A 26,352-nucleotide genomic window follows, 5' to 3' on the forward strand; every position below is an offset into this window, starting at 1 on the left:
TAGGTCAGTAGACCTTTCGGGTCAGTAGACCTGCGGTTGGGTCAGTAGACCTGCGGTTGGGTCAGTAGCCCTGTGTACTGGTCAGTAGACCTGCAGTTGGTCTATACGCTTGTAGGATAGGCGAGGGGAGGGGTGATCCAACAGGAATTGGCGCCGACAGACACGAGACAGAGGCAAGAGTTATATTCAACAGGTTCCGCTTTTATTGGCCGCCTCTCTGATGACCAGCACAATTCTTGACAGGAATTTTTCACTGTTCTCTTGCTCACAGACCGGGTTCCTTCACTTCTTGATTGTCACCGTCGTGGTGTCCTTCGTGGCTCTTCCCACCGTGGCTGCCCTAGGCACATCCACCACGGCGTTTCACCCTTCAAAGTACACCGAACACTTGGTACTCACAGACCGACTCCGTCCGCGGCTACTGTCCTTTTGGGTCACCCCCCGTGACCGTCTCCACTGTCAGTTACTCTCTGTAGGTTTTATCCACCTTCCTCCCTACAGCAGGTCCTCCTCTCTAGTGAGCTCCCTTGGCTGACTCGACTTTCCAGAACCTTCCCTGACCTCTTATACTCCCAGTCCCAGTAGCCCCGCCCACTATCACCTGACAGTTACCTTTGACCAATGGCAGTTACCTTGACTCATGGCAGTTACACAATCACCCTCTCCTATACTCCCCACTGCCCTCTAATGGTCAAACTGCTACATGACACTCTTTTCACTATCTCTCTGTCTCTTACTACAGACAGACCTGTCTATCAGCTCAACTTCCCCACACACTTAGGTAGCTGGACCTTGAATGTCTGAGGTGTAACGCGGCTTCAGGCCTCTGGCGGACGTGAGGCTTTCATCACTTTGTTGATTGATGCCCTCATCAGTGTTCGGCCTTGTTCAGTCGCACATGTTTTTCACAGACAGAACATGTTCCCATTATAATCTATGGTTATGGTCATTTTTGACTGCACCAAGGTTTGAAAACCAGGACTTTTGGCCACATGAGATTTTTTGCATGGTATTTGTTGCTGTTGCTTTCATACAGAACTTTGGGCCATGGATATTCCCACCATTTCCTGTATAAGGCTACGTTCACACGTAGAAATACAGCACAAAAGTGGATTAAATACCCACAAATTCTCACGATACAGAGTAGCAAATCAGCAATAGAGAAATAACATAAAACATAACTTTTAATAATTAATGTAAAAGCTACCAACGATAGTAACAGATTACTACCAATATATACATGTGGCTATTCCAAGTCCAAAATTTTGAGAGATTGGACCAAAAAGGTACTTGGACTAAACCAGTGCAAAAAAGGCCAAGTAAAAAATGAACAGTTTCCTTATCAGAGGAACTAAAGAGACCTCTACCCTGTAAAGGTTATCAAGGAATATGCCTATTCATGTATATAACAAAGACATCATAATAATAAGGCCATCAACATAATGTGAAAAGGAAAGATCTCACCACATGAAGATGGAGGATGTCCAGGATCAGATGTCCCATCAGAGTCATATCAGGTCAGGAAGAAAAGGGGGTTCACCCTATACAAGCCCTGTTTGAGCTACAAATACTGACACCCATGACTCCCGCCCTAACAAGGGCAGTCCACATCTAATCCCTATAAACCATAGCCCTACAAAGTCCCTGTGCATCCCGACGCGTTTCGTCACTTAATGACTCTTCAGGGGACCTATTAGCACAAATTGGGCATCATCACAGAGTATACAGGCTGCCTCCTAAGATGACAATGGAGTGAGGCAGACTGATGAGGAGGGCACTTAAATAAACTGCCAATCAAATAGAACACATCCACCTGAGATGACTTGGAACGCACGCCGTCCACCATTACCCCTTGTGGGACGCAGGCACATGATGAGTGTGTTAATAAGAAACGCCCACCTCCTATACCAAGCAATAGTGTGTAAACGCCGGCGTATCCCGCGGCAAAGGCCGCCCTATTTCCGGTTGCGTCATACTGCCCAAAAGCAAAATGGCCGCCGCACTTCCGGTCATGCGCACTCATCGGTGCCAGCAAGAAAAATGGCCGCCACACTTCCGGTCATGCGCACTCATGTTTAAGCAGTGCCAGCAGGGCGGAAGTAAAGCATGCGACAAAGGTCGCAATACTGCTAGAAGGCAATATCGTCATGCGCGCTTTAATCAGTCCGTGAGCCGATATTAAACAAGCGGATAGACAGATCATGCATCTCTAAAAGGCCTCAACCACCAAAATGATTGCGAAAAATAGTACCCAACAACCTAAATCATGGGATGGATATTGTCCCAATCAGAAGGCCTCAAGAGAGCATTGCCAGAATCAAAATAAAACAAAGGTGGAAAATAACAAAAATTCAAACTCAGAATATAAAGGTAGCAAACACATATATAAAAAGGGGGTATTTTACAGTATATACAAAGAAAATAATAAAAAACACACATATCAAACCCTAGATATAGCAGCCAAAATTGAGTTGGTCATTAAGCCCTCTTGGGGTCATGGTGTTCAAACAAAAGATCCACTTAGTCTCTTTTTGTAGAATGATGCGATCCCAATTACCACCTCTTGGTGGTTTTTTTACCCTTTCAATCCCCAGAAATTGGATGGAATTAACATTCCCTCCTTGACACTGATTAATGTGGCGTGAAATAGGGGTATCTCTCTTATGGATAATGTCTCCAATATGTTCCCCAATCCTACGTTTGAATTCCCTAATGGTTTTACCCACATATTCTTTGCCACATGTACATGTGGCCTTATAAATGACTCCCTTGCTGCTACAATTAATAAATTCCCTAATTTGATATGCCTGTCCTGTAACATTACTGACAAAGCCAGCACCAGGGGAAATGTGGGAACAAGCAACGCAGTGGCCACATCTAAAGCAACCATTCACATTGGTGGGCAACCAAGTTGTATGGGAAGGTCTGGTGAAATGACTGTTGACCAGCCGATCCTTCAATGAACGGCCTTTCTTGTACGTGATTAGAGGTCGTATCGAAAGTTCTCCTCCAACATCCTTATCCATTAATAACACAGGCCAATGTTTGGCCAGGATAGCACGTACATCACTTGCTCCATTATCAAAAGTGGTAATCAACCTCATTTCACCTTTATTTTCAACTCTGGGTCTGGGTTTAAGGAGTTCCATTCTGTTTTTACCCTTAGCATGTTTGTAGGTACGTTTCAAAACATCAAGAGGATAACCCCTATCCAAAAATCTGTCTCTGAGTTCTCTCGCCTGTCTCTCAAAAGATTCATCTGTAGAGCAATTTCTACGTATCCTGAGGTATTGAACCTTAGGTACTCCATGTTTAAGATGTATAGGGTGACTGCTGTCCCACCTCAACAAAGAGTTAGTAGCCGTGGGTTTCCTGTAAGTGCAGGTGGTAATAGTGCCATCATTTTTCCTCTCAATCAATATATCAAGAAAGGACAATGAAAACGGGTCAATCACAGAAGTAAAAAATCGACCACACTCATTGTGATTCAGTGTATCTACAAATACAGAAAAACTATCCTTAGAACCCTTCCACAAAATCAGGATGTCATCAATATATCGAACCCACAGCTCGATTCGTCCCATGACATCCAAGCCACTCCTAAAGACCTGGGTCTCCTCCCACCAGCCCAGGAACAAATTTGCATATGCCGGGGCACATGGACTCCCCATAGCGGTGCCCCTGAGCTGGTGGTAGATCTTATGATCAAACAAGAAGAAATTCTTAGTGAGACAGAAACGAAGTAGTTTGATGACAAACTCGCTGTGGGCCCGGTATTGACATCCTCTAGTGTTCAGGAAATATAACACAGCTTCAAGCCCCTTATCGTGAGGTATGGAAGTGTAAAGCGCCTCCACATCAATACTACCCAGATTAACCTCAGGATCAACACATAATCCCTCTATTCTCCGAAGAAGATCAGGGGTATCCTGCACGAAGGATCGCAAAGAGGCAACGAAGGGTTTCAGGACACGATCTAAATAAATAGTAGATTTAGTAGAATAGTAGATCTTTTCCAGGTATAATTGTACGAAAACAGAAATGGCAGTTATCAATAAGCTTGAGCAGGATGACCGCATTGTCATTAAACCCTCAGATAAGGGTGGCAATGTGGTCATCCTTGACTCTACACAATATTCTAAAATGTGTGAGACCCTCCTTGAGGACAGAGTGAGCTATGAGATTTTGGATCATAACCCTACCTCTGATTATTTGTTTGAACTTAAAAGCATCTTGGATGAAGGTCTATCCATGAGAGTTATTGACAAATCTGAATTTGATTTTTTAATGCCTAAAGATTCAATAGTTGCTACCTTTTACTGCCTACCGAAATTACACAAGGGTCTTTCCCCTTTAAAGGGGAGACCTATTGTGTCAGGAATGGGCAGTATTAGCCACAACATTGGCATTTATTTAGATCGTGTCCTGAAACCCTTCGTCGCCTCTTTACGATCCTTCGTGCAGGATACCCCTGATCTTCTTCGGAGAATAGAGGGATTATGTGTTGATCCTGAGGTTAATCTGGGTAGTATTGATGTGGAGGAGCTTTACACTTCCATACCTCACGATAAGGGGCTTGAAGCTGTGTTATATTTCCTGAACACTAGAGGATGTCAATACCGGGCACACAGCGAGTTTGTCATCAAACTACTTCGTTTCTGTCTCACTAAGAATTTCTTCTTGTTTGACCATAAGATCTACCACCAGCTCAGGGGCACCGCTATGGGGAGTCCATGTGCCCCGGCATATGCAAAATTGTTCCTGGGCTGGTGGGAGGAGACCCAGGTCTTCAGGAGTGGCTTGGATGTCATGGGACGAATCGAGCTGTGGGTTCGATATATTGATGACATCCTGATTTTGTGGAAGGGTTCTAAGGATAGTTTTTCTGTATTTGTAGATACACTGAATCACAATGAGTGTGGTCGATTTTTTACTTCTGTGATTGACCCGTTTTCATTGTCCTTTCTTGATATATTGATTGAGAGGAAAAATGATGGCACTATTACCACCTGCACTTACAGGAAACCCACGGCTACTAACTCTTTGTTGAGGTGGGACAGCAGTCACCCTATACATCTTAAACGTGGAGTACCTAAGGTTCAATACCTCAGGATACGTAGAAATTGCTCTACAGATGAATCTTTTGAGAGACAGGCGAGAGAACTCAGAGACAGATTTTTGGATAGGGGTTATCCTCTTGATGTTTTGAAACGTGCCTACAAACATGCTAAGGGTAAAAACAGAATGGAACTCCTTAAACCCAGACCCAGAGTTGAAAATAAAGGTGAAATGAGGTTGATTACCACTTTTGATAATGGAGCAAGTGATGTACGTGCTATCCTGGCCAAACATTGGCCTGTGTTATTAATGGATAAGGATGTTGGAGGAGAACTTTCGATACGACCTCTAATCACGTACAAGAAAGGCCGTTCATTGAAGGATCGGCTGGTCAACAGTCATTTCACCAGACCTTCCCATACAACTTGGTTGCCCACCAATGTGAATGGTTGCTTTAGATGTGGCCACTGCGTTGCTTGTTCCCACATTTCCCCTGGTGCTGGCTTTGTCAGTAATGTTACAGGACAGGCATATCAAATTAGGGAATTTATTAATTGTAGCAGCAAGGGAGTCATTTATAAGGCCACATGTACATGTGGCAAAGAATATGTGGGTAAAACCATTAGGGAATTCAAACGTAGGATTGGGGAACATATTGGAGACATTATCCATAAGAGAGATACCCCTATTTCACGCCACATTAATCAGTGTCAAGGAGGGAATGTTAATTCCATCCAATTTCTGGGGATTGAAAGGGTAAAAAAACCACCAAGGGGTGGTAATTGGGATCGCATCATTCTACAAAAAGAGACTAAGTGGATCTTTTGTTTGAACACCATGACCCCAAGAGGGCTTAATGACCAACTCAATTTTGGCTGCTATATCTAGGGTTTGATATGTGTGTTTTTTATTATTTTCTTTGTATATACTGTAAAATACCCCCTTTTTATATATGTGTTTGCTACCTTTATATTCTGAGTTTGAATTTTTGTTATTTTCCACCTTTGTTTTATTTTGATTCTGGCAATGCTCTCTTGAGGCCTTCTGATTGGGACAATATCCATCCCATGATTTAGGTTGTTGGGTACTATTTTTCGCAATCATTTTGGTGGTTGAGGCCTTTTAGAGATGCATGATCTGTCTATCCGCTTGTTTAATATCGGCTCACGGACTGATTAAAGCGCGCATGACGATATTGCCTTCTAGCAGTATTGCGACCTTTGTCGCATGCTTTACTTCCGCCCTGCTGGCACTGCTTAAACATGAGTGCGCATGACCGGAAGTGTGGCGGCCATTTTTCTTGCTGGCACCGATGAGTGCGCATGACCGGAAGTGCGGCGGCCATTTTGCTTTTGGGCAGTATGACGCAACCGGAAATAGGGCGGCCTTTGCCGCGGGATACGCCGGCGTTTACACACTATTGCTTGGTATAGGAGGTGGGCGTTTCTTATTAACACACTCATCATGTGCCTGCGTCCCACAAGGGGTAATGGTGGACGGCGTGCGTTCCAAGTCATCTCAGGTGGATGTGTTCTATTTGATTGGCAGTTTATTTAAGTGCCCTCCTCATCAGTCTGCCTCACTCCATTGTCATCTTAGGAGGCAGCCTGTATACTCTGTGATGATGCCCAATTTGTGCTAATAGGTCCCCTGAAGAGTCATTAAGTGACGAAACGCGTCGGGATGCACAGGGACTTTGTAGGGCTATGGTTTATAGGGATTAGATGTGGACTGCCCTTGTTAGGGCGGGAGTCATGGGTGTCAGTATTTGTAGCTCAAACAGGGCTTGTATAGGGTGAACCCCCTTTTCTTCCTGACCTGATATGACTCTGATGGGACATCTGATCCTGGACATCCTCCATCTTCATGTGGTGAGATCTTTCCTTTTCACATTATGTTGATGGCCTTATTATTATGATGTCTTTGTTATATACACGAATAGGCATATTCCTTGATAACCTATACAGGGTAGAGGTCTCTTTAGTTCCTCTGATAAGGAAACTGTTCATTTTTTACTTGGCCTTTTTTGCACTGGTTTAGTCCAAGTACCTTTTTGGTCCAATCTCTCAAAATTTTGGACTTGGAATAGCCACATGTATATATTGGTAGTAATCTGTTACAGAGACTTATACAGTTACCTCCATTATGATTTGTGGCATTTGATCTAGTGATTTACTTGCACTACTATCGTTGGTAGCTTTTACATTAATTATTAAAAGTTATGTTTTATGTTATTTCTCTATTGCTGATTTGCTACGTTCACACGTAGCAGAACTCTCGCGGAAATTACAGCGAGAATTCCGAATTCCATGCCGTGGGAAAATCGCATTTTAAATTCCCGCGATTTTCCCGCGGAAAAACTAGCATTTTGCAAGCGTTATTAGCTTGCAGAATTGCTAGTGTTTTCCAAACGATCTGTAGCATCGCTTGGAGAACTGATTGACAGGTTGGTCACACTCGTCAAACATAGTGTTTGACGAGTGTGACCAACTTTTTGCTATTGAGGCCGCCTATGCGGCCTCAATAGTAAAAGATAGGATGTAAAAAATAATACTAAAAAAATATATTGTTATTCTCACCTTTCCGGCGTCCCGTGCAGCCTGCCCGCCTCTCTCCACGCTCCCGGTCCCAGTAATCCTTTGCGAGAATTACTGCGATGACGTCCATTCACATGGGATCGCGACGTCTCGCGGTCATTCATGATGACGTTGCGCGAATGACCGCGAGACTTCGCGATCCCGCGAGAACGGACGTCATCGCGCGCAAAGGCTTACTGGGACCGGGAGCGTGGAGAGAGGCAGGAAGGCTGCGCGGGACGCCCGAAGGTAAGAATAACAATATTTTTTATTATAAATTCTATTTTTTACAGGGATATGGTACCCAAAGCCCGGAGGACAGTCTCCTCTCCTCCGGACAGTGGGTACCATCCGCAAATGTTCTGCTTACTTTTCGCATGGAGACACAGCCACATGCGGGAAATAAGCGGAACAATGCATTCCTATGGGTGTGGGATCGCCGCGATTCCACTAAATTAATGAGCATGCTGCGTTTTTTACCGTGAAGCGATTCTGCCGCGGTAAAAACCGCAGCATTAGCACAGCATTGCGGAATCCCATAGGAATGCATGGGATGCTTATTTTTCGCGGCAAAATCGCACGGTTAAAACCGCCGCGGAAACGCGAAAAAACCGCCACGTGTGAACTCAGCCTAAGGCAAGGTGCACATGATGCAGATATCCCGCGAATCTGCAGCGGATTTTACCGCGCAGTAACGCTGCATATCCGCATTGTGATGTACAGTAGCATGTTAATCAATAGAAAAAAAAACGCTGTGCAGACGCTGCGGATTTTTCCGCGCAGTTTTCTTGTGGTTCAAAATATGCAGCATGTCACTTCTTTTGTGCGGTTTTCCACCTGCTCCATTCTCCAAATCCGCAGGGGGAAATCGCCCAAAAACCGCAAGAAAAATGGAAGAAATCCGCAGGAAAAATGCAGGTCATTTAACCTGCGGATTTCTTCAATTCTGCGCTGAATAATCCGCAGGGCAAAAAAGTACGTCTGCACTCAGTCTAAGGCTGTGTGCACACGCTGCGGATTTTGCTGCGGTGTACAGTACCATGACTCCCTATGGGAATCAAAAACCGCAGTGCAGACGGTGCAGAATTTTCCGCGCGGATTATCTGCGGTTTTCAATTGACATGTCAATTCTTTCTGCGGATTCTCCTGCGGTTTGCCATCTCCTCTATTGAGGAAATGAAAAACCGCAGGGCAAAACCGCAGAGCAATCCGCAGGTAAAACCGCAGGTCCGACCTGCGGATTTTATAGAATCCGCACCTAATCCGCAGCGTGTGCACACAGCAGGGCCGGACTGAGCGTTCCCGGAGCAGCTGCTGTGACTTGCGCCCACTGCCCTGAGGAGTCGTCCAGCAGCCTCCTACACGTCTAGAACGCAGGCGCAGAGTAGTGAGGTCCTCCAGGCCACATGAGGGCGCTCGGCGGTGAGCGCGGGAGCTCCGGCGGCGCTTTGTCGTGCAGCGCAGCACGCTTCACCTTGTTGTTTGGGTCATGTGATGTGCCCGGTGTGTTGTTGTTGGCTCCGGTCCCTGTGTGTCTGGCGGTGCTCGGTACAGGTCGGGAGGCAGAAGCTGCGAGGTGTGAGGAGGCGGGGTGACCGGTTCATGAGGTACCTAATGGCCAGGAACGTGACTATGGGAGTTGTAGTTCGCAGGACTAGTTGTTTGCTGTGAGTGGCCGACCTCATGCACGTATGGCAGTGGGGACCACCAGTGCCAGGAGCTGCCGAGCAGCCGTGCTGTCCTCCTGACAACTGCAGCCATGGGATGGGATTTTTAGTTTCTCTCTGCTGTTGTCACCAGGTTTCACCATACAATCTGGGTGCATCATTAGGGGTTGTGCAGGACTCTTATAGTGCAGGCCTATCATTATGGACGACACCGCACACCCCTCGCCGATCAGTGCCGGCCCGCTGCACAGCACCGCTCCACCACCTGCATTGTGGCCGCAGCGGGTATGGCAGATTACCCTTATTTGTTCGTATAGGGGAGATGTGCTGTACCCAGTCACGGCCACTATACAGTGGATGGTTCTTGTACAGCTCCGCAACCTATCAGCTGGGGTGCTGGGTCCTGTATCCTAAGGACAGGCCATCAGTATAAAAGTACAGGACTACCCCTTTAATTAGACCTGATGGGGAAGGTGTACTTACTTCCATGCCAGAATGGCTGTATAATAATGATAGTAAAGAGGCTTTCTCATCATAGTAAAAGGTCTGCATTTTCAAAGCATGTACTTATTAAATTCCCTGTTCTCAAGAATGAGATCGTTGCCTAGGTTACCTGCCACCTCTGCAGTGTGTCTGCTGAGGCCACGTGATGCAAGGAGCACATGTTTGGAAGCTGTTTACAATAGAGTTGGCTGGATCCGGCCAACAGCAGCCCCCTGGTGCTCCTCCAATGCTGTAGAGGCGAAGTTGCAGAGGACAGTTCGGGGCAGGGGCTCAGCCAATTTTTATTTTCGTCCTGTTTTAACCTACACTTTTAAGGTATGTGCAGACGTTGCGGATTCTGCTACGGATCCGCAGCAGTTTCTGCAGTACAGTACCCTTTTAATCTATGTAAAATGAAAACTGCAGTGTCCACGGTGTGGAATTTTCTGTGCGGATTTGCTGCGGTTTCTAATCCACAGCATGTCACTTATTTGTGCGGATTCCGCAGCGGTTTCGCACCTGCTCCATGACAGGTGTCAAACCGCAGGCTAATTTGCAGAAAATCCGCAGATAAACCGCAGGTCTTTTGACCTGCGGATTCAGACAAATCCGCTCGGAAAATTCCGCAGCAGAGTGTGCACATGCTGCGGATTCTGCTGCGGATTGATATGCGCAGATTTTCAAAATCCACAGATAAATCCGCAGGTCAAAAGACCTGCAGTTTTACCAGCTCCACAATGGAGGAGATGGTAAACCGTTGTGGAATCTGCAGCAAAATCCGCGTGGACAATTCCGCAGCATCTGCACTGCGGTTTCCTTTTCCCATAGGGAATAATGATACTGTACACCACAGCAGAAACTGCTGCGGATCTGCAGGGCCAAATCCGCTGCGGATCCGCAGCAGAATCTGCAGCGTGTGCACACACCCTCACAGTCCCTCTATGTGACTGCAGACTTGAGTCCTCACATTGATTGCCCTGCACACTGTGAGGATTTTCCAGTGCTGGGATAAGAGGAGGGGTGACCAGAAGTATGTGATTTTCATACATTTGGTCAAGTGGTAATTCTGTATCTGGCTTCTCTCTATATGCTCACATTGAGCAAGGCAGGAAGTAGTTTAGTCAGCATGTGACCGCATGTATGCCGTCCTCCTATACCAAGTGAGTTCCTGCATGTTTCCAATAATGAACTTAAAACTAGAGATTGGGAGCGCATTTCCCGAAAACTAATTTCATATCAACTTCATTCTTCAACTCTTCCTGAATATCACAGATTACAGCAGATTCCAAGAGGTCTCCTAGTTCCAACCTACGACCTACGTTATTTTCATATAATATTGACTCTTGCAATAAATTTGAAAGTATCATTAACAAATGTTTTTTTGATTTAAAAATCATCTGTGCTGTGGTGTGTATACTATATCACTTCTATCCTGGTGCCGGAGAATCCTCGGTGTTTCAGAGTGAAGTATGCCTTGCTGTAAGGGTTCCGTTTCACATAGCGACGCACCAGCGATCCCGACAACGATACAACCTGGTAAGGATCGCTGGTGCGTCTCTTCATGGTTGCTAGTAAGCTGCCAAACATGCAGATCTCTTCAATGACGCACCAGCGATCCCGACAGCGAGACGACTGGATCGCTGGTGCGTTGTCACACAGCAGCTGTTCTGAACGATTCCCGCCTGCGTTGGAGTTCTGCGTCACCAACGAGGTCGCTCGTCGGCGTCAAACACAGCGATGCGTGCTGGCCAGCGGGATGCCGACAATGAAAAAATGGCCCAGGACATTTGAGCACGATCAGCGATATCCAGCAGGGGGGCCGCTCACCGCTATGTGTGACAAAATCGGTGACGCATCAGCAATCTCGCTATGTGAGACGGGGCCTTAAACGTGCAGTCAGGATCTGATATACAGGCCACATGAATCAGATAGCCGGTTCCTTTTAACACCTGGATTGTGGATGCCCCATTTGTGCCATCATTTGCATCAAGTAGAGCTGACAATCTGCTTGCAGCAAGCTTTTTGTTGACTTCAATGGAAACACGGGGCGATATTTCACACCTTGTTTTAGTGGGAAGGGGGAGCGAAATGTAAATTTGTGGCACGTATTCCTCGCATACATCATTCACACAAAAGGCACCAAAATATGTTTGTTTTCAGGGACTTTTTTGGCTTATATATAAACAGCTTTTTTTTTTTCTTTCTGGAATCCAGCGATGATAGGAGAGCTCAGAGTTTATAGTTTGATTGTCTAACGTGTACCTCTTTTTTTTCTTTAACATGAAATTCAGATTATTTTGAGTAGATTTATTCTACATATTCGGTGTTGATGCATCATGGGTTTTAAGTTGTCTAAATAATATAACGTATTCCAATGGAGAGCACCATAGTCCTTCAATTGGTGGTTCGGTATATGCGCATCAGCGTTTCCAGAGTGACTGTAAGGCTCTATTCACATGTGAAGTAGCAAACACAAATGTTCTTGTCCAGCACCCAGTCTTTTAAGAGGGAACAGAAGTGTCCCTGCTGTTATCTGTTTATTAGCTGGGCTAAAAAAGAAACATGGTCTGAACAACTTTTTTTTTCCAGCCTAAACATAGATCGCAAATGGATTCATTTTGCGTTTTTTTAACCCATTAGTGACCAAGCTAATTTTGACCTTAATGACTAAGCCAAATTTTGCAATTCTGACCACTGTCACTTTGAGGCAATAGCTCTGGAACACTTCAACAGATCCCACTGATTCTGAAATTCTTTTTTTCGTAACATATTGTACTTCACGATGGTGGTAAAATTTAAATTTGTTCGCTATAAACTGCATTTTATTACTGAAAATTTCTCAATTTTTGGTGAAGATTTTGAAATCAAATCTCAATTATCAATCAATTCAATATCCTTAAACCAGTTAATTATTCTGTACAGCACGACTAAAGGCCCCGTCACACACAACGAGATCGCTAGCGAGATCGATGACTTTGTGACGCAACAGCGATCTCGCTGTGTGTGACATGCCTCAGCGATCGGCCCCCCGCCGGGTATCGCTGATCGTGCAGGAATGTCCTGGGCCATTTTTTGAATGTTGTTCTCCCGCTGGCCAACGCGCATCACTGCATGTGGCAGCGGGAGACCAACGATCAGCGAGCTCCCACAGCTATAAGCAGACACTGGGAGCTGGTATCCACGGTAAACAGCGGGTAACTAAGCGCGTGCGTCGCTTAGTTACCCGCTGTGTACCCTGGCTACCTGCGTGCTCGCGCTGGGAGCTGGTATCTAGGGTACACAGCGGGTAACTTAGAGGCGCACGCGCTTAGTTACCCGCTGTTTACTGTGGATACCAGCTCCCAGCGCGAGCACGCAGGTAGCCAGGGTACACAGCGGGTAACTAAGCGACGCACGCGTTTAGTAACCCGATATTTACGTTGGATACCAGCTTCCTCGCTGGTTCTGATCGCTGGTGAGATCTGCCTGTTTGACAGCTCACCAGCGATCCTGACAAGGTCGTATCGTTGTCAGGATCGCTGGTGCATCGTTTAGTCTGACAGCACCCTTATGTTTATTTTACATCCGCATCATTTTTAAAACATGATGTTAGGGGTCAATAGTTTAGCAGCAATTTCTCTTTTTTTTTTTTTCTTTCCCAGCAAATTTTCAAAACCTGGCTCTTTAGGGACCTATTCAGATTTAAATAGACCTTGATGGGCTTATATACTGGAAACGCCCCAAAAGTGGTACAGTTTTAAAAACCGCACCCCTCAAACACTTCAATACTGTTGTTGGGAAATTTTTTAACCCCTCAGGTGCCGCACAGGAATTAATGAAAAGTTAAAAAAAAAAAAAAAATAAATAAATTTTCAAACGTTTGCAAGAGTTAGCACAAAATAAGTGGACCCCATAGTTTCTTACTCACTTTTTTTCGAGTTCAACAATACCTCACATGTAATCAAAAAGTTCTCTTTGGACAAATGGCAGGGCTGGCTCGGAAAGAGCAATATTTGAAATTTGAAACAAAAATTGGCTGAAAAGATGGTGGGCATCATGTTGCAACTGCAGGGCCCCTAAAGTGCCTAAACATCAGACGCCCACACACACACACACACGTGACCCCATTTGGAAATGACACCCCTCGAGGATTTTATCCAGGGGTAATAGTGAGCATTTTGAACACACAGGTATAACACAGAATTTGATAATATTAGGTCGTCATATTAAATGTCATTTTTTTTTTTTAACGCTAATGGCAAAGAATGAAAGAAATAAAAATTATAAAATAAAAATGTAATCTCACTTGGGGGATGACGTGGGGGGTAATTAGGAGCTAAGGGAGGAATTTATTAAGACTGTGCTAGAAATGTGATGATTTTTTTCTCTGACAGGACATCAATTGCACGTAGTGTATCTCTTCTTTCTCACAGAACAATTAGGCTATGTACCCACGTATGCAGAAAATTCCTGACTGAAAACCTGACTCCTTCCCAAAAACCGCTCGTTTTTTTGCGCGTTTTTTATGCATTTTTTTCCAGCGCGTCCCCAGTCTCATAGAAAATAGTTAGAAATGTGGATTTTTCCGCAAAATTAATGAGCATGCTGCGTTTTTTTACCGCGATGCGTTTTTTCGCAGAAAAAAAAGCATCAATATGCACAAAAAGTGCAGAATTCATTAAAATGAATGGGATGCTTCTTTTAAGTGTTTTTTGCTGGTAGAAACGCGAAAAAAAACTCTTGTGTGCACACAGCCTTGCAAGGAGAGAATAGAGAGGCACAGCCCAAGTGGTGCCATATTTATGAAATAGTGGGCTTTTGATCACTGTGATAGGGTTTATCACATTGATCAAACGTCAGGAACCAATAGGAACATTCCCTGTGGTTGTCAGGTCTTGTGGCCACAGTAGAACTGGGGACATACGTCTCCTGTTCTGGGGTTCAGTAGTGGTCTCAACAATGGGAACCGTTTTGGAGTAAATTCTGCCTCAAAATCCACGTAAAATCCTCCTTGAATAAACATCCTACTGATACCAATGGGAAAACGTATCCATAGTTCACACTGTGCTGTTTTTTTTAATCAGGTTTTGAAACTTTAAAAAAATCTAAATTTGACCACTGAAGGATCCCCCCCCCCCAAGAAAAAAGCTATTCACAAACTGTCAAAATTCTGAGAATTTTTTTTATCCTGAAAAAGCAACTACAAATAATTGTTTAAAAAAATACTCCCTGCCACCTGAAAAAAGTGTCTCATTAATATATATAAGACAAAAATGTATCTTGTATGCCCCTGCCTATGTAATATAAATGTTTATACATACATGTAGTCTGTGCCCCCTGGCTATAATGAATACCCATTCACCTGACGTGTGCCGGCTGCTAGAGATGCAGGAAGCCGCACCGCAGGGCTATTCAATTACCTTTGTGCTTTAAAGATGAAATTGACTATTTTAGTTGTTATGCCAAGAGTGGGTTCCTGCCCAAATCAAGTATTTTTTTTTTTTTTTTGTGTTAATTTGGCTGCCATCTTTAACTGGGAATCGCTGCACTAGGAAATTTTTAGTCTGTTTCTACCCCGTGTGGAGTAGTTTTATCAGTTTGCATTGCACAGGTAAAACCCTATACGTGGTTCTTCAGTTCATTCTTGGCGACTCCTAATTATGCCATATAAACTCTGGCCAGGGGAGAGGACGAAGAACTTGTGTGGCTATGGCAAAGTCCGACCCGAAATAGCCAGCTACTTACATTTACAAGACGTTGTGAGAGCATCACATACATGCCACCAATTACTAACATGACTTTGAGGTTTACCAACAATCAAACTACAAAACAATACACTAACAAGTTACAGAGTCACGTACCAGGACCCGTGTCTGGTGGTGGATATTGCAAATTACCTAGAAATATAATTAGGGCTGAGCACAGAGTCTGAAACGTCCTCATAGATGATACTAAAATCCAAGGCCAGAGAGATAACAAATGAGCCTTGGGGCTACCGACGAGACATCGAGACTAAAAGTATAATAACATGATAGACTGAGACTCAAGGTTAATATAATATGTGCTGAAGGGATACGTCAGAAACAGCAATATCACAATTACGCCATCACCCTTTAGTAGATGTATTCAGTTCTGGACATTCCCTCACATGTCTCTAAAGCAATGGCTTTTATTAAGCTGGACGTACACTGACTTGTCCTCGCCTGTTAAACAGCGACTGATTGGCAACATGCAAGCAGATCGGCAGTCACTTAGCAGCCTGTTTCACCAGGACGCAGCCCGTTTTGTAGAGCTAGAATATCGCTGTTACAAGCAGCGCATGTCCTACTTACACAGGACAATGTGCTGCAGAGAAAGATGATTTCTAAAGGAAACCTGTCAGGAGATTAATGCAGTCCGAACTGGGCAGCATGAATCACAGCCAGGCTGCATGATTGTATCCAGAGCGTTACAGAGAAAATATATTTAGAGTCTGGTGCTGCCTACAGCCATGTGTTTCCATTGCCGCTGCAGGTGATTGACTGACAGGTTCTCTCGCTTGTACGTAGATCGAGACCTGTCAATCACCTGCAGCAGTGCTGGAAGAAGCTGTCCGGGGCCTGTACTAGACTAGTCTGTTTCCCGGCTACGGTACCGGGTCAAATCTTCAAAGTACATTTTGTCTGAAACATCTGGCTGTAATCGTGCATTTCATGCTGCCATGGTTTGGGCAGAATGAATCACCTGACAGGTTCTTTTTAATCCAGAGTTCGCTCTGCATATAACTCTACTACTAACGCATGGCGACGCAATGCAACTATGCGTTAATTCATGTGTTGACGCATTCACCAAACAAAAAGGCAATTTGGGGCACATGGTTAGCGCATCCAATTAACGGATCCGTTAAACGGATTGCACTAACGCGATGTGAACCCAGCCTAAGGCAGAGTACAAAATATTGCAATCCTTATTTTTTATAAAACCAATACGTGTGTGTGAACAGTGAGTACAGATGGCATAATGTTATCAGTCCTGTGAACGTTTGCTGCTGATAGTCTGCACAGAAGACCTTGGCCGCTGATAAGAGTTACTAGAAAAATGTTGCTATGCAGTGGGACAATATTCCGGAGAGCGGCTCGCTGCTGGAAGGTAATGACTCTGCTTACATTTATTTTAGGGGAGTTAGTGTTAAATAACTTTTTTCGTTATGTTTTCCTCTCTTGGATTTTTGATAGCACTGCCATGTGCAATGATTTTTCTGCTGGGTGTGTGACATTTTCTGTAGATATGCCATGACGGTCTGCGGTGGGAAGCTCTAGATTTGCTCACTGACATAACTGATCAACTGTGCAATGCATATAGTCAACTGTTATCGCATCAGTAATTGCTTCCTCTGATCCATCCATTTCATGTTCTTAGGCTGAGTACATAAGTTTTTATTATGGGATGTAATCAGCTATGCTGAGAACAGGTTTTTTTTTTTCTGTGCTTCATCAAAATTTAAGAAGTATGGTTTCTCCTTGCGGAGAATGACATGCTAAGCATGCCGAGATGAGGAGACTTAAAGCCTCAATGCTCCCCTGGGAAATATGCAAATTGTCTCATCAGAGAGGAAGAGGACTAGAACTCTAGTGCCACCTATTGGAAGTAGCAATCCTAAAAGTCAATGTCGACCCTTTAACGAGCCTTGTTACATGACTTAGGATAAAAGCCAATCATCAATATTTGACCCAGAACCGCAGCAGTTCACAGGACCGCATTGTATTTTGCCATTCTGGACCCTGCAGCTGACTTTTCATTCCCTTGTAAACACAATTTGCAGTAAACCTGCAGCTGTTGCATCTGGAAGTTGCTAATGTATATATTCTTCTATTAAAGTCATAGTCGCCAAGAAAACCACTTGCCAATTGTTGTCAACCTTGGACATTTGTTGCGTATCAACGGCGCATTGCTAGACTGCTAGGGGTAACAAAATAATTGCTAAAATCAACTGTGCAGGGAAATTAATTACCCCAGAAGTTTGTTCTTGAAGGGAACCTGACAATCTGATCCATGCTGCCAAATCCAGGAGCAGCTTGTATCTGGCACTGGCTGTACAACCTCATCCAGGTGTTTGACTCTGAAACACCGCAACATTTCGGAGAAAAACATACAGCTCTGGCAAAAATGAAGAGACCACTGCAAAATTTTCAATTTGTCTGATTTTTCTCTTTATAGGTATATTTTTGAGTAAAATGTAAATTGCTCTTTTATTCTATAGACTGACAACATGTCTCCGAATTTCCAAGCATTAAATTTTGTATTTATTTTCAGAAAATGAGAAAAGGTCAAAATAACAAAAAATGCAGAGTGCTTGCAGACCTCAAATAATGCTAAGAAAACAAGTTCATAATTATTTAGAAACAACAATAATAATGTTTTAACTCAGGAAGAGTTCAGAAATCAATATTTTCTGGAATAACCATGATTTTTAAAAACAGCTTTCATGCGTCTTGACATGCTTTCCACCAGTCTTTCACACTGCTTTTGGGTGACCTTATGCCACTCCTGGTACAGAAATGTAAGCAGTTCTTCTTTGTTTGATGACTTGTGACTATCCATCTTCCTCTTGATTACATCCTGAGGTTTTCAATGGGGTTCAGGAGATTGGGCTGGCCATGACAGGGATTTGATGTGGTGGTCCTTCATCCATACATTGATTGACCTAGCTGTGTGGCATGGCGCATTGTCCTGCTGGAAAAAACAGTCCTCACAGTTGGGGAACATTGCCTGAGCAGAAGAAATCAACTGTTTTTCCAGGATAACCTTGTATGCGGCTTGATTCATACGTCCTTCACAAAGATTAACCTGCCCAATTCCAGTCCTGCTGAAGCATCCCCAGATCATCACCGATCCTCCACCAAATTTCACAATGACTTGTACGCCTCTCCAGGTCTCTGTCTAACCATTAGACGACCAGGTGTTGGGCAAAGCTGAAAATTAGACTCATCAGAGAAGATTACCTTACTCCAGTCCTCTATGGTCCAATCCTTATGGTCTTTGGCAAACTTCAGCCTGACTCTCCTTTGGTTCTCATTGATGATAGGCTTTTTTCTAGCTTTACATGACTTGATCCCTACCTCTAGTAGCCTTTTACGAACTGTTCTTACCGTGCACTTCACCCCAGCTACCATTTTCCATTCCTTTTGTAGGTCACTTGACTGTGGTTGCTGAGTGACATTCGAATAAGGTGACGGTCATCCCAGTCAGTGGAGAGTCGTTTTCGCCCTCTGCCAGTCTGAAACTTTGTTACCCCAATCTCTGCAGCTTTACCTTGTTGTAATGGACTGCTGTCTTAGAAATTTTAAGGATGGAGGCAACATGACGCTCGCTGTATCTCTCTGCTAGTAAAGCCAGAATTAAGCCCTTCTTTTCAACCCCTTTGGCAAGGTTATAAGTTATTTTTTCGTTCCTATTACTTTTGGGATATTACTAGCAGTTGTTTTGCCATCCAGCTTGTCATATTGTAAGAGAATTGTGAACACCACAGCAGGGTTTTTTTTATACTTTCCTTCGTTATATAAGATTTGGTTCAGGTGATCACCTAATCAGAAGCACATTAAGCAGAATGAGGTGTACTCTGGTTGGAATTCAACTGACACTGGAATGGAATGGCTGTCAGTCATGTAGAGAAGCTAATTTTTATAAAACTGTGCAACGGTCTCTTAATTTTTGCCAGAGCTGTACATTATTCAGGGACAAGTGTTATATGTAACAAACAAATTCGCAAGATGACTTCACTACATTCAAACAGGCAACACTCTATTTCAAATCTGCCCTCACCTCTGCTAAACAGGCCTACTTCACAACCCTCGTATCTTCCCTATCTTACAACCCAAAACAGTTATTCAAAACTTTTAACTCCCTCCTCCGCCCACCCTCATCTCTGCCGAGGACTTTGCCGCACACTTCAAAAACAAGATTGACCAAACAACGCAAGTATTCATCACTCAACCACCACAACCCCTTTGTATACCAGACCAATGCCCAAACCCCATAACCTCACTCTCCAACATCACTGAAGGGGAGCTTAATCGCCTCTTCTCCAAATCGCACCTCACAACCTGTGCACTTGACCCAATCCCATCCCACCTCCTCCCCAACCTCACCACCACACTTATCCCATCCCTAACCCACCTCTTCAACCTATCACTAACGTCTGGTACCTTCCCTTCTGCTTTCAAGCATGCCACAATCACGCCTATCCTTAAAAAGCCACCCCTCGACCCAACCGCTGTGTCCAGCTATCGCCCAATATCGTTGCTCCCATTCGCTTCCAAACTCCTGGAACAGCATGTCCACGCTGAACTTTCCTCCCACCTATCATCTAACTCGCTCTTTGACAATCTACAATCTGGTTTCTGCCCCCATCACTCCACTGAGGCAGCCCTGACCAAAATTACTAACGACCTACTTACAGCCAAATCAAATGGACAATACTCTATACTCCTGCTTCTAGACCTGTCCGCTGCATTTGACACAGTTGAACACTGCCTCCTACTACAGATCCTCCTCCTTCGGCATCAAAGGCCTTGCCCTATCCTGGATCTCCTCATACCTTTCCAACCGCACATTCAGTGTCTCCCACTCCCACACCACCTCCTCATCCCACCCTCTCTCTGTTGGAGTGCCCCAAGGCTCTGTTTTAGGACCCCTACTCTTTTCAATCTATACACTTGGTCTGGGGCAACTCATAAAGTCCCACGGATTCCACTACCACCTTTATGCTGATGACACTCAGATCTACCTCTCTGGCCCAGACGTCACCTCTCTGCTGTCCAGAATCCCAGAGTGTCTATCAGCCATATTCTCCTTCTTCTCCTCTCGCTTCCTCAAACTCAATGTAGACAAATCTGAACTCATCATCTTTCCTCCATCTCACAGATCTTCTTTACCCGACCTAGCTATAACAATTAATGACATCACACTTTCCCCAGTACCAGAAGTCCGCTGCCTCGGAGTAACCTTTGACTCTGCCCTGTCCTTCAAACCGCACATCCAAGCTCTTTCTACCTCCTGTCGCCTCCAGCTCAAAAATATTTCCAGAATCCGTCCTTTCCTCAACCCGCAATCTACTAAAATGCTTGTGCATGCCCTCATCATCTCCCGCCTCGACTACTGCAACATCCTTTTCTGTGGTCTCCCTGCTAACACCCTCGCACCTCTCCAGTCCATCCTTAACTCTGCTGCCTGACTAATTCATCTCTCTCCTCGCTACTCCTCCGCTTCTCCCCTCTGCAAATCTCTTCACTGGCTCCCATTCCCTCAGCGTATCCAGTTCAAATTACTAATTCTGACCTACAAGGCCATCTATAACCTGTCTCCCTCATATGTCTCTGAACTAATCTCCCGATACCTTCCCTCACGTAATCTCTGGTCCTCCCAAGACCTCCTTCTCTCCTCCACACTTATTCGCTCCTCACCCAACCGCCTCCAAGACTTCTCCCGAATAGCCCCTATTCTCTGGAATTCTTAGCCCCAACAAGTCCGACTATCAACCACACTTGGATCCTTCAGACGGAACCTGAAAACCCACCTCTTCAAGAAAGCCTACAGCCTGCAATGACCCCGCTACCTCCTTCTCTCTCACCACTACCGGTGATATCACCTCAACCAACATCGGAACTGCTGCAACCCACCAACCTACTGTCTCCTTCCCCACCATCCTATAGCATGTAAGCCCGAAAGGGCAGGGTCCTCTCTCCCCTCTGTATCAGTCTGTGATTGTTAGTTTGTTTGCTGTAAGTGATATCTGTAATCTGTATGTAACCCCTTCTCATGTACAGCACCATGGAATCAATGGTGCTATATAAATAAATAATAAAATAATATGTCAAGATTTATTTTTTTAGTACATGCTGTGATATGAAAAATAATCATTGGCAAAGACTAAAGCGAAAAAAGTGATTTAGATAGTAGGTTATTATATGATGATGCATTCCTTTTGATGCCACGCATATTAATAAAACAGGTTTCAGTGAGTTGTTTGACGAGTCTGGGCAGAATATACCAACCACTGATCATTTGGTGCCTTTTTTGAAATTTTTTACAATATTGTTAAAATCTCTTATTCTGTATTAGACTTTTTTTTCCAGCACATCTTTACTTGCTAACAGTGGTCTCACTTTTCCAGGTATATATATATATATAGATGTTAAGAATGGAAATTACGGTAAATAAAACACAAGACTGATGAACATCCAAGTGTGAAATGCCTAGAAAAAGAAAGAGTTTATCGTCAAGTCCTCAGAGAAGGGTTTCTCTCACCGGCTCGCCATCAGTCCCATCGTTCTCGGCTGGCCTACCCCTTCCTCCAGCAATGAGCAATAACAGGGAGGAAGTTTTTAGCAATATGTGCGAGATGTTCCCCAACCTTGACCCGTCCTTGGTTGAGATGGTGCTCAGTGAGTATAAAGAAGGTAGGTAATACTACTAAATAACATACTATTCATGATGTAAGTCTATAAACCTGATTTAGAAAAGCAGCAAGGTTTTATTTCTGCATGTTTCTGTTTTTTGACCTAGTTGAGACCGTGATGGACTACCTTTTGGAGCTATCTACATCAACCAAAGGGAATACTCAAGAGTCAACAGGTTTTGCCAAGGTGCCTTCATTCCTGGATGATTTTGAGGTGGAATCACAAGTTCCAGATAATTTTCCACATGTGCCTGATCAATTAGAAGAACAAACAAATACCTCATATATGGATGAGACTGTGTGCAATGACTTGGATATGCTCTTAGATGAGGCACTTGATAAGTACAGCCTAAACTGCGCAGAACGATGTGAGGATATACTGAAGCCAGAGCCGGATCACACTGGGAATATTCACGATACTTCATGCCACACAGATCATACATTAGCTGAGCAATCCAAAGCAGATCTGCAAAGTGAGGATCACACATATACCTTGGATTCAGATGTTCTATTAGATGAATATGACACGGGTGCAGTTTTGGGTGTCGCAGAACCAGATGGGTTGGTAAATGAAGACTTTTCTAATTGTAGAGCCACATATTCCCAAGAAAATGTCACAAGTGTTGAGAAACCTCTGGAAGTAGATGAGCCAGTTACTGTGCCCATGACAACGACAACACATGTGACAATGCAAAATGCATCTCCAAACTCTCAAGCAAAGTGGAATCCTATGGCGTCCTGCTTTTATCCAGTATCCAATATAAATCCTGCATTCATTGCACCAATAGCTATTAATCCGTTGCAGTGGCCAGGTGTAGCTGGTATAAGGTCACCTGTTGCAGGAGTTTGCTATAACCCTCCCCCATTAGTCTGGAATTTTAACCATTTTCCCCAAACCCACTGGATTGCTGAGAATATTAAACCTATAAATATGGCTCAGAATGGTCCTCAGATCTCAAAAAAAGTGACCCCGTATGTAGGAAAAGTACTGGTTCTTTTGAGGGGCGCTCCAGGCTCTGGAAAATCTACATTAGCAAGGTAATATATTTTATCATTAAATGTTGTTGCAGTGGTTGTTCATTCACTAGTGCCCTTTTCACTAACATTTTTAGGACTTATGAATTTTGCATGATAAACAGTTATTTTGAGATTTTAAAGAATTACCAGCCTGTGCCCTAATTTGTCATTTTTCTTGGTCTCATTCCAAGACCTATAACTTTTTTTTTTTTTCTCTATGTCATTGTTACTCGGTGTTATGTTGATTTTTGGTTAACATTGCACCTTTGAAGCTGGACGGATGGCTTCTCCGATGCCTCAGAGGCAGAGCCGCCCAGTTCAGACCAGTGACTCCATGCCGCCAGTATGAACTCTCAGGCTATGTGCCCATGTAGCGATTCTAAAGCAGAATAAACCTGAGCAGAATCGCACACCCTGCTCCCAGGAAAACGCATGCGTTTTTTGACGCGCTTTTGTAAGCGTTTGTCAAGCGTTTTTGCATGCATTTTCCTAAGCGTTTTTGCCAATATAATTGATGGTACGCGGAATCGCGGGCGATTCCGCAAAATTAATGAACATGCTGCATCGCAGCGGTTAAAAACGCACCATTGGCACAACATGTGCGTTTTTCATTAAAAATCAATTGGATGCTTTTCTTAAGCGTTTCTGCAGCAGAATCGCTTATCTAAAAGCGCTGCAGAAACGCTTAAAAAAACGCTACGTGGGCACACAGCCTCAGGCTATGTGCCCACGATGCGATTTTTAAGCGTTTTTGCCGCAATTTTCAGCGCGAAAACTTTTAAAAATCGTGTACAAAACGCCCCCCATGCATCCCTATGGGATTCCGCACATGCTGTGCATTTTTCCGCAGCGGAAACGCATCGCGGAAAAAATCGCAGCATGCTCATTCTTTTGTGCGGAATCGCAAAGAATTGCCGCGATTCCGCACCCATAGGAATGCATGAGAATCGCTTAGTTCCCGCATGTGGCTATGCCCACCATGCGGGAAGTTAAGCGTCTCATGTGCGGTTGGTACCCACGGTGTGGAGGAGAGGAGACTGTCCTCCAGGCCCTGGGTACCATACCCCTGTAAAAAAAGAATAAAAAATAAAAAATCGGGGTATATTTACCTTCCGACGTCCCACGCTGCATTCCCGGCCTCAGCGTTCCCAGTAATGCCTTGCGGCAAGGTCCTGTGATGACGTGGTCTCGCGAGATCGCTATAGTAACGTGAGACCAACGTCATCACAGGTCTCGCAAGGCATTACTGGGAACGCTGTGGCCCGGGATGGCAGCGCGGGACGTCGGAAGGTAAATATACCCGGATTTTTTTAACATTTTATCTTTTACTATTGATGCCGCATAGGCAGCCTCAATAGTAAAAAGCTGCTCACACTTGACAAACACTATGTTTGATGAGTGTGAACAACCTGTCAATCACTTTCCAAGCGATGCTTCAAATCGCTTGGAAAGTGCTTGAGAAAATCGCGGCAAAATCGCGAACAGAATCGCGGTGAAATCACGCGGAAAAAAAACGCGTGATTTCTGGGAAGGAGTCCGGTTTTTAGTGTGCGTTTTAAAACGCTACGTGGGCACACAGCCTCAATCTTTCCTGAAGAATGAAGGGAGCACAACCCAAGAGAGGGTTAATTTTTTTTCCGTAGTGTGAATTTAAAATAAAAGTAGTTATAATTTTATAGGTTATATTGCTTTCACGTTTACAAGACCCTTAACTTTTTTTTATATTTTTTTCTGTCGACCTAGCCCTGTGAAGGTTTGTTTTTGCTTACCCAATCGTAGTTCTAATTTAAACCATTAAATTTACCATACAATGTACTAAAAACAGGAAAGTAATACCAAATAAGTTTAAATGGTCGGGGGAAAAAAATAAATTTTGATTTTTGTGTTTTATTTTTACAGTATGCATCGTGCAGTAAAAATTACCTGGGAATATGTAATTGTGGCACATGGCCAGCTGACTTTTTTTTTACTAATTTTATTTTTGGTACACACTACTTTTTAATTGCTTTTCATTACGGAGATGCATCAAGTGAAAAAACTGCAATTTTTTTTTTCTTTTAATACATTGTTTACCCACTTTTGCAGACGTGGCAATACTAAATATAGTTTTTAATTTTAAATTAAAAGGGAAGTGATTACAACTTTTTTACTTAATTTCTTAGTATGGTTAAAGGACTTGAACCTGAGATCATTTGACTGCTCGTTCTATATACTGCAAGAGCCACAGTATTTAGCAAAAATGCTGATCTCCAATGAAGCCTAGCCTGTGGTTAGGGCTTAACGAGGGTACCAAGATGGCAGCGACAGGTGTCTTCATCAGGCCTCTGACTGTCATGGTAAGACATGCCGATCAGTGCAGGTCCCAGCGGTCAGATCTCACCGATCAATAAGTTATCATCTGCCCCATGGATAGGTGATAAATAGTTTTACCAGACAACCTGCTTAAACAATGAATCCATACTCGTGAAAGGGAACATGAATTACTCATACTGTTCTTATTTTGATGATCTCTGTTTTTATATTTTTTTCCTTAATAGAAAATATCCTTGTCTTCCAGATTAATATTAGAGCAGAATCCAACTGGAGTTATTCTAAGTACTGATGATTACTTTAGCCAAAATGGTGATTACCATTATGATATAAGCTGTCTTGGTGAAGCCCATGAGTGGAATCATAAGCGAGGTAACAATCTGCTTTTTGTGACTCCTGAAATTTTATTAATATGAAAAAATCTAGCAGAGCAGCACTCCCAGCTAAATTCCTTCGTGCACTAAATAGTGGTTTATTGCTTCCAAAACACAGACCGCTTTAATAATTGTATTCCCTGGAACGAAGTTTCGATATGTTCACATACAGTATGTATTAACCCCTTCACCCCCAAGGGTGGTTTGCACGTTCATGACCGGGCCAATTTTTACAATTCTGACCACTGTCCCTTTATGAGGTCATAACTCTGGAACGCTTCCATGGATCCCGGTGATTCTGACATTGTTTTCTCGTGACATATTGTACTTCATGATAGTGGTCAAATTTCATTCAAATAACTTGCGTTTATTTGTGAAAAAAACAGAAATTTGGCGAAAATTTCGCAATTTTCCAAATTTGAATTTTTATGCCCTTAAATCACAGAGATACG

The 26,352-nt window shown here is 43.8% G+C and overlaps 1 protein-coding gene across 4 annotated transcripts in view; it reads left to right on the forward strand.

Moving 5' to 3' along the window:
- The first annotated feature begins 9,038 nt into the window (after window positions 1-9,038).
- RHOH (ras homolog family member H) overlaps window positions 9,039-26,352 on the forward strand; it is a 207,849-nt gene continuing 190,535 nt past the window's right edge. For 2 of the 4 annotated variants that reach the window (XM_073561109.1, XM_073561110.1), the window contains exon 1: window positions 9,040-9,241. Coding sequence is in view for 2 of the 4 variants with exons in the window: in XM_073561108.1 (XP_073417209.1) it covers window positions 21,993-22,200; window positions 22,307-23,237; window positions 25,774-25,898 (1,264 nt within the window). In the remaining 2 variants the exon portion in view is untranslated. Of the gene's footprint in view, window positions 9,242-21,914; window positions 22,201-22,306; window positions 23,238-25,773; window positions 25,899-26,352 lie in introns of all 4 variants that reach the window. The other 2 variants (XM_073561108.1, XM_073561107.1) reach the window with 2 other exon arrangements.

This window comes from Dendrobates tinctorius, unplaced genomic scaffold, assembly GCF_039654945.1.
Source record: "Dendrobates tinctorius isolate UK_male_01 unplaced genomic scaffold, ASM3965494v1 ptg000314l, whole genome shotgun sequence".
NCBI classification, from domain to species: Eukaryota; Metazoa; Chordata; class Amphibia; order Anura; family Dendrobatidae; genus Dendrobates; species Dendrobates tinctorius.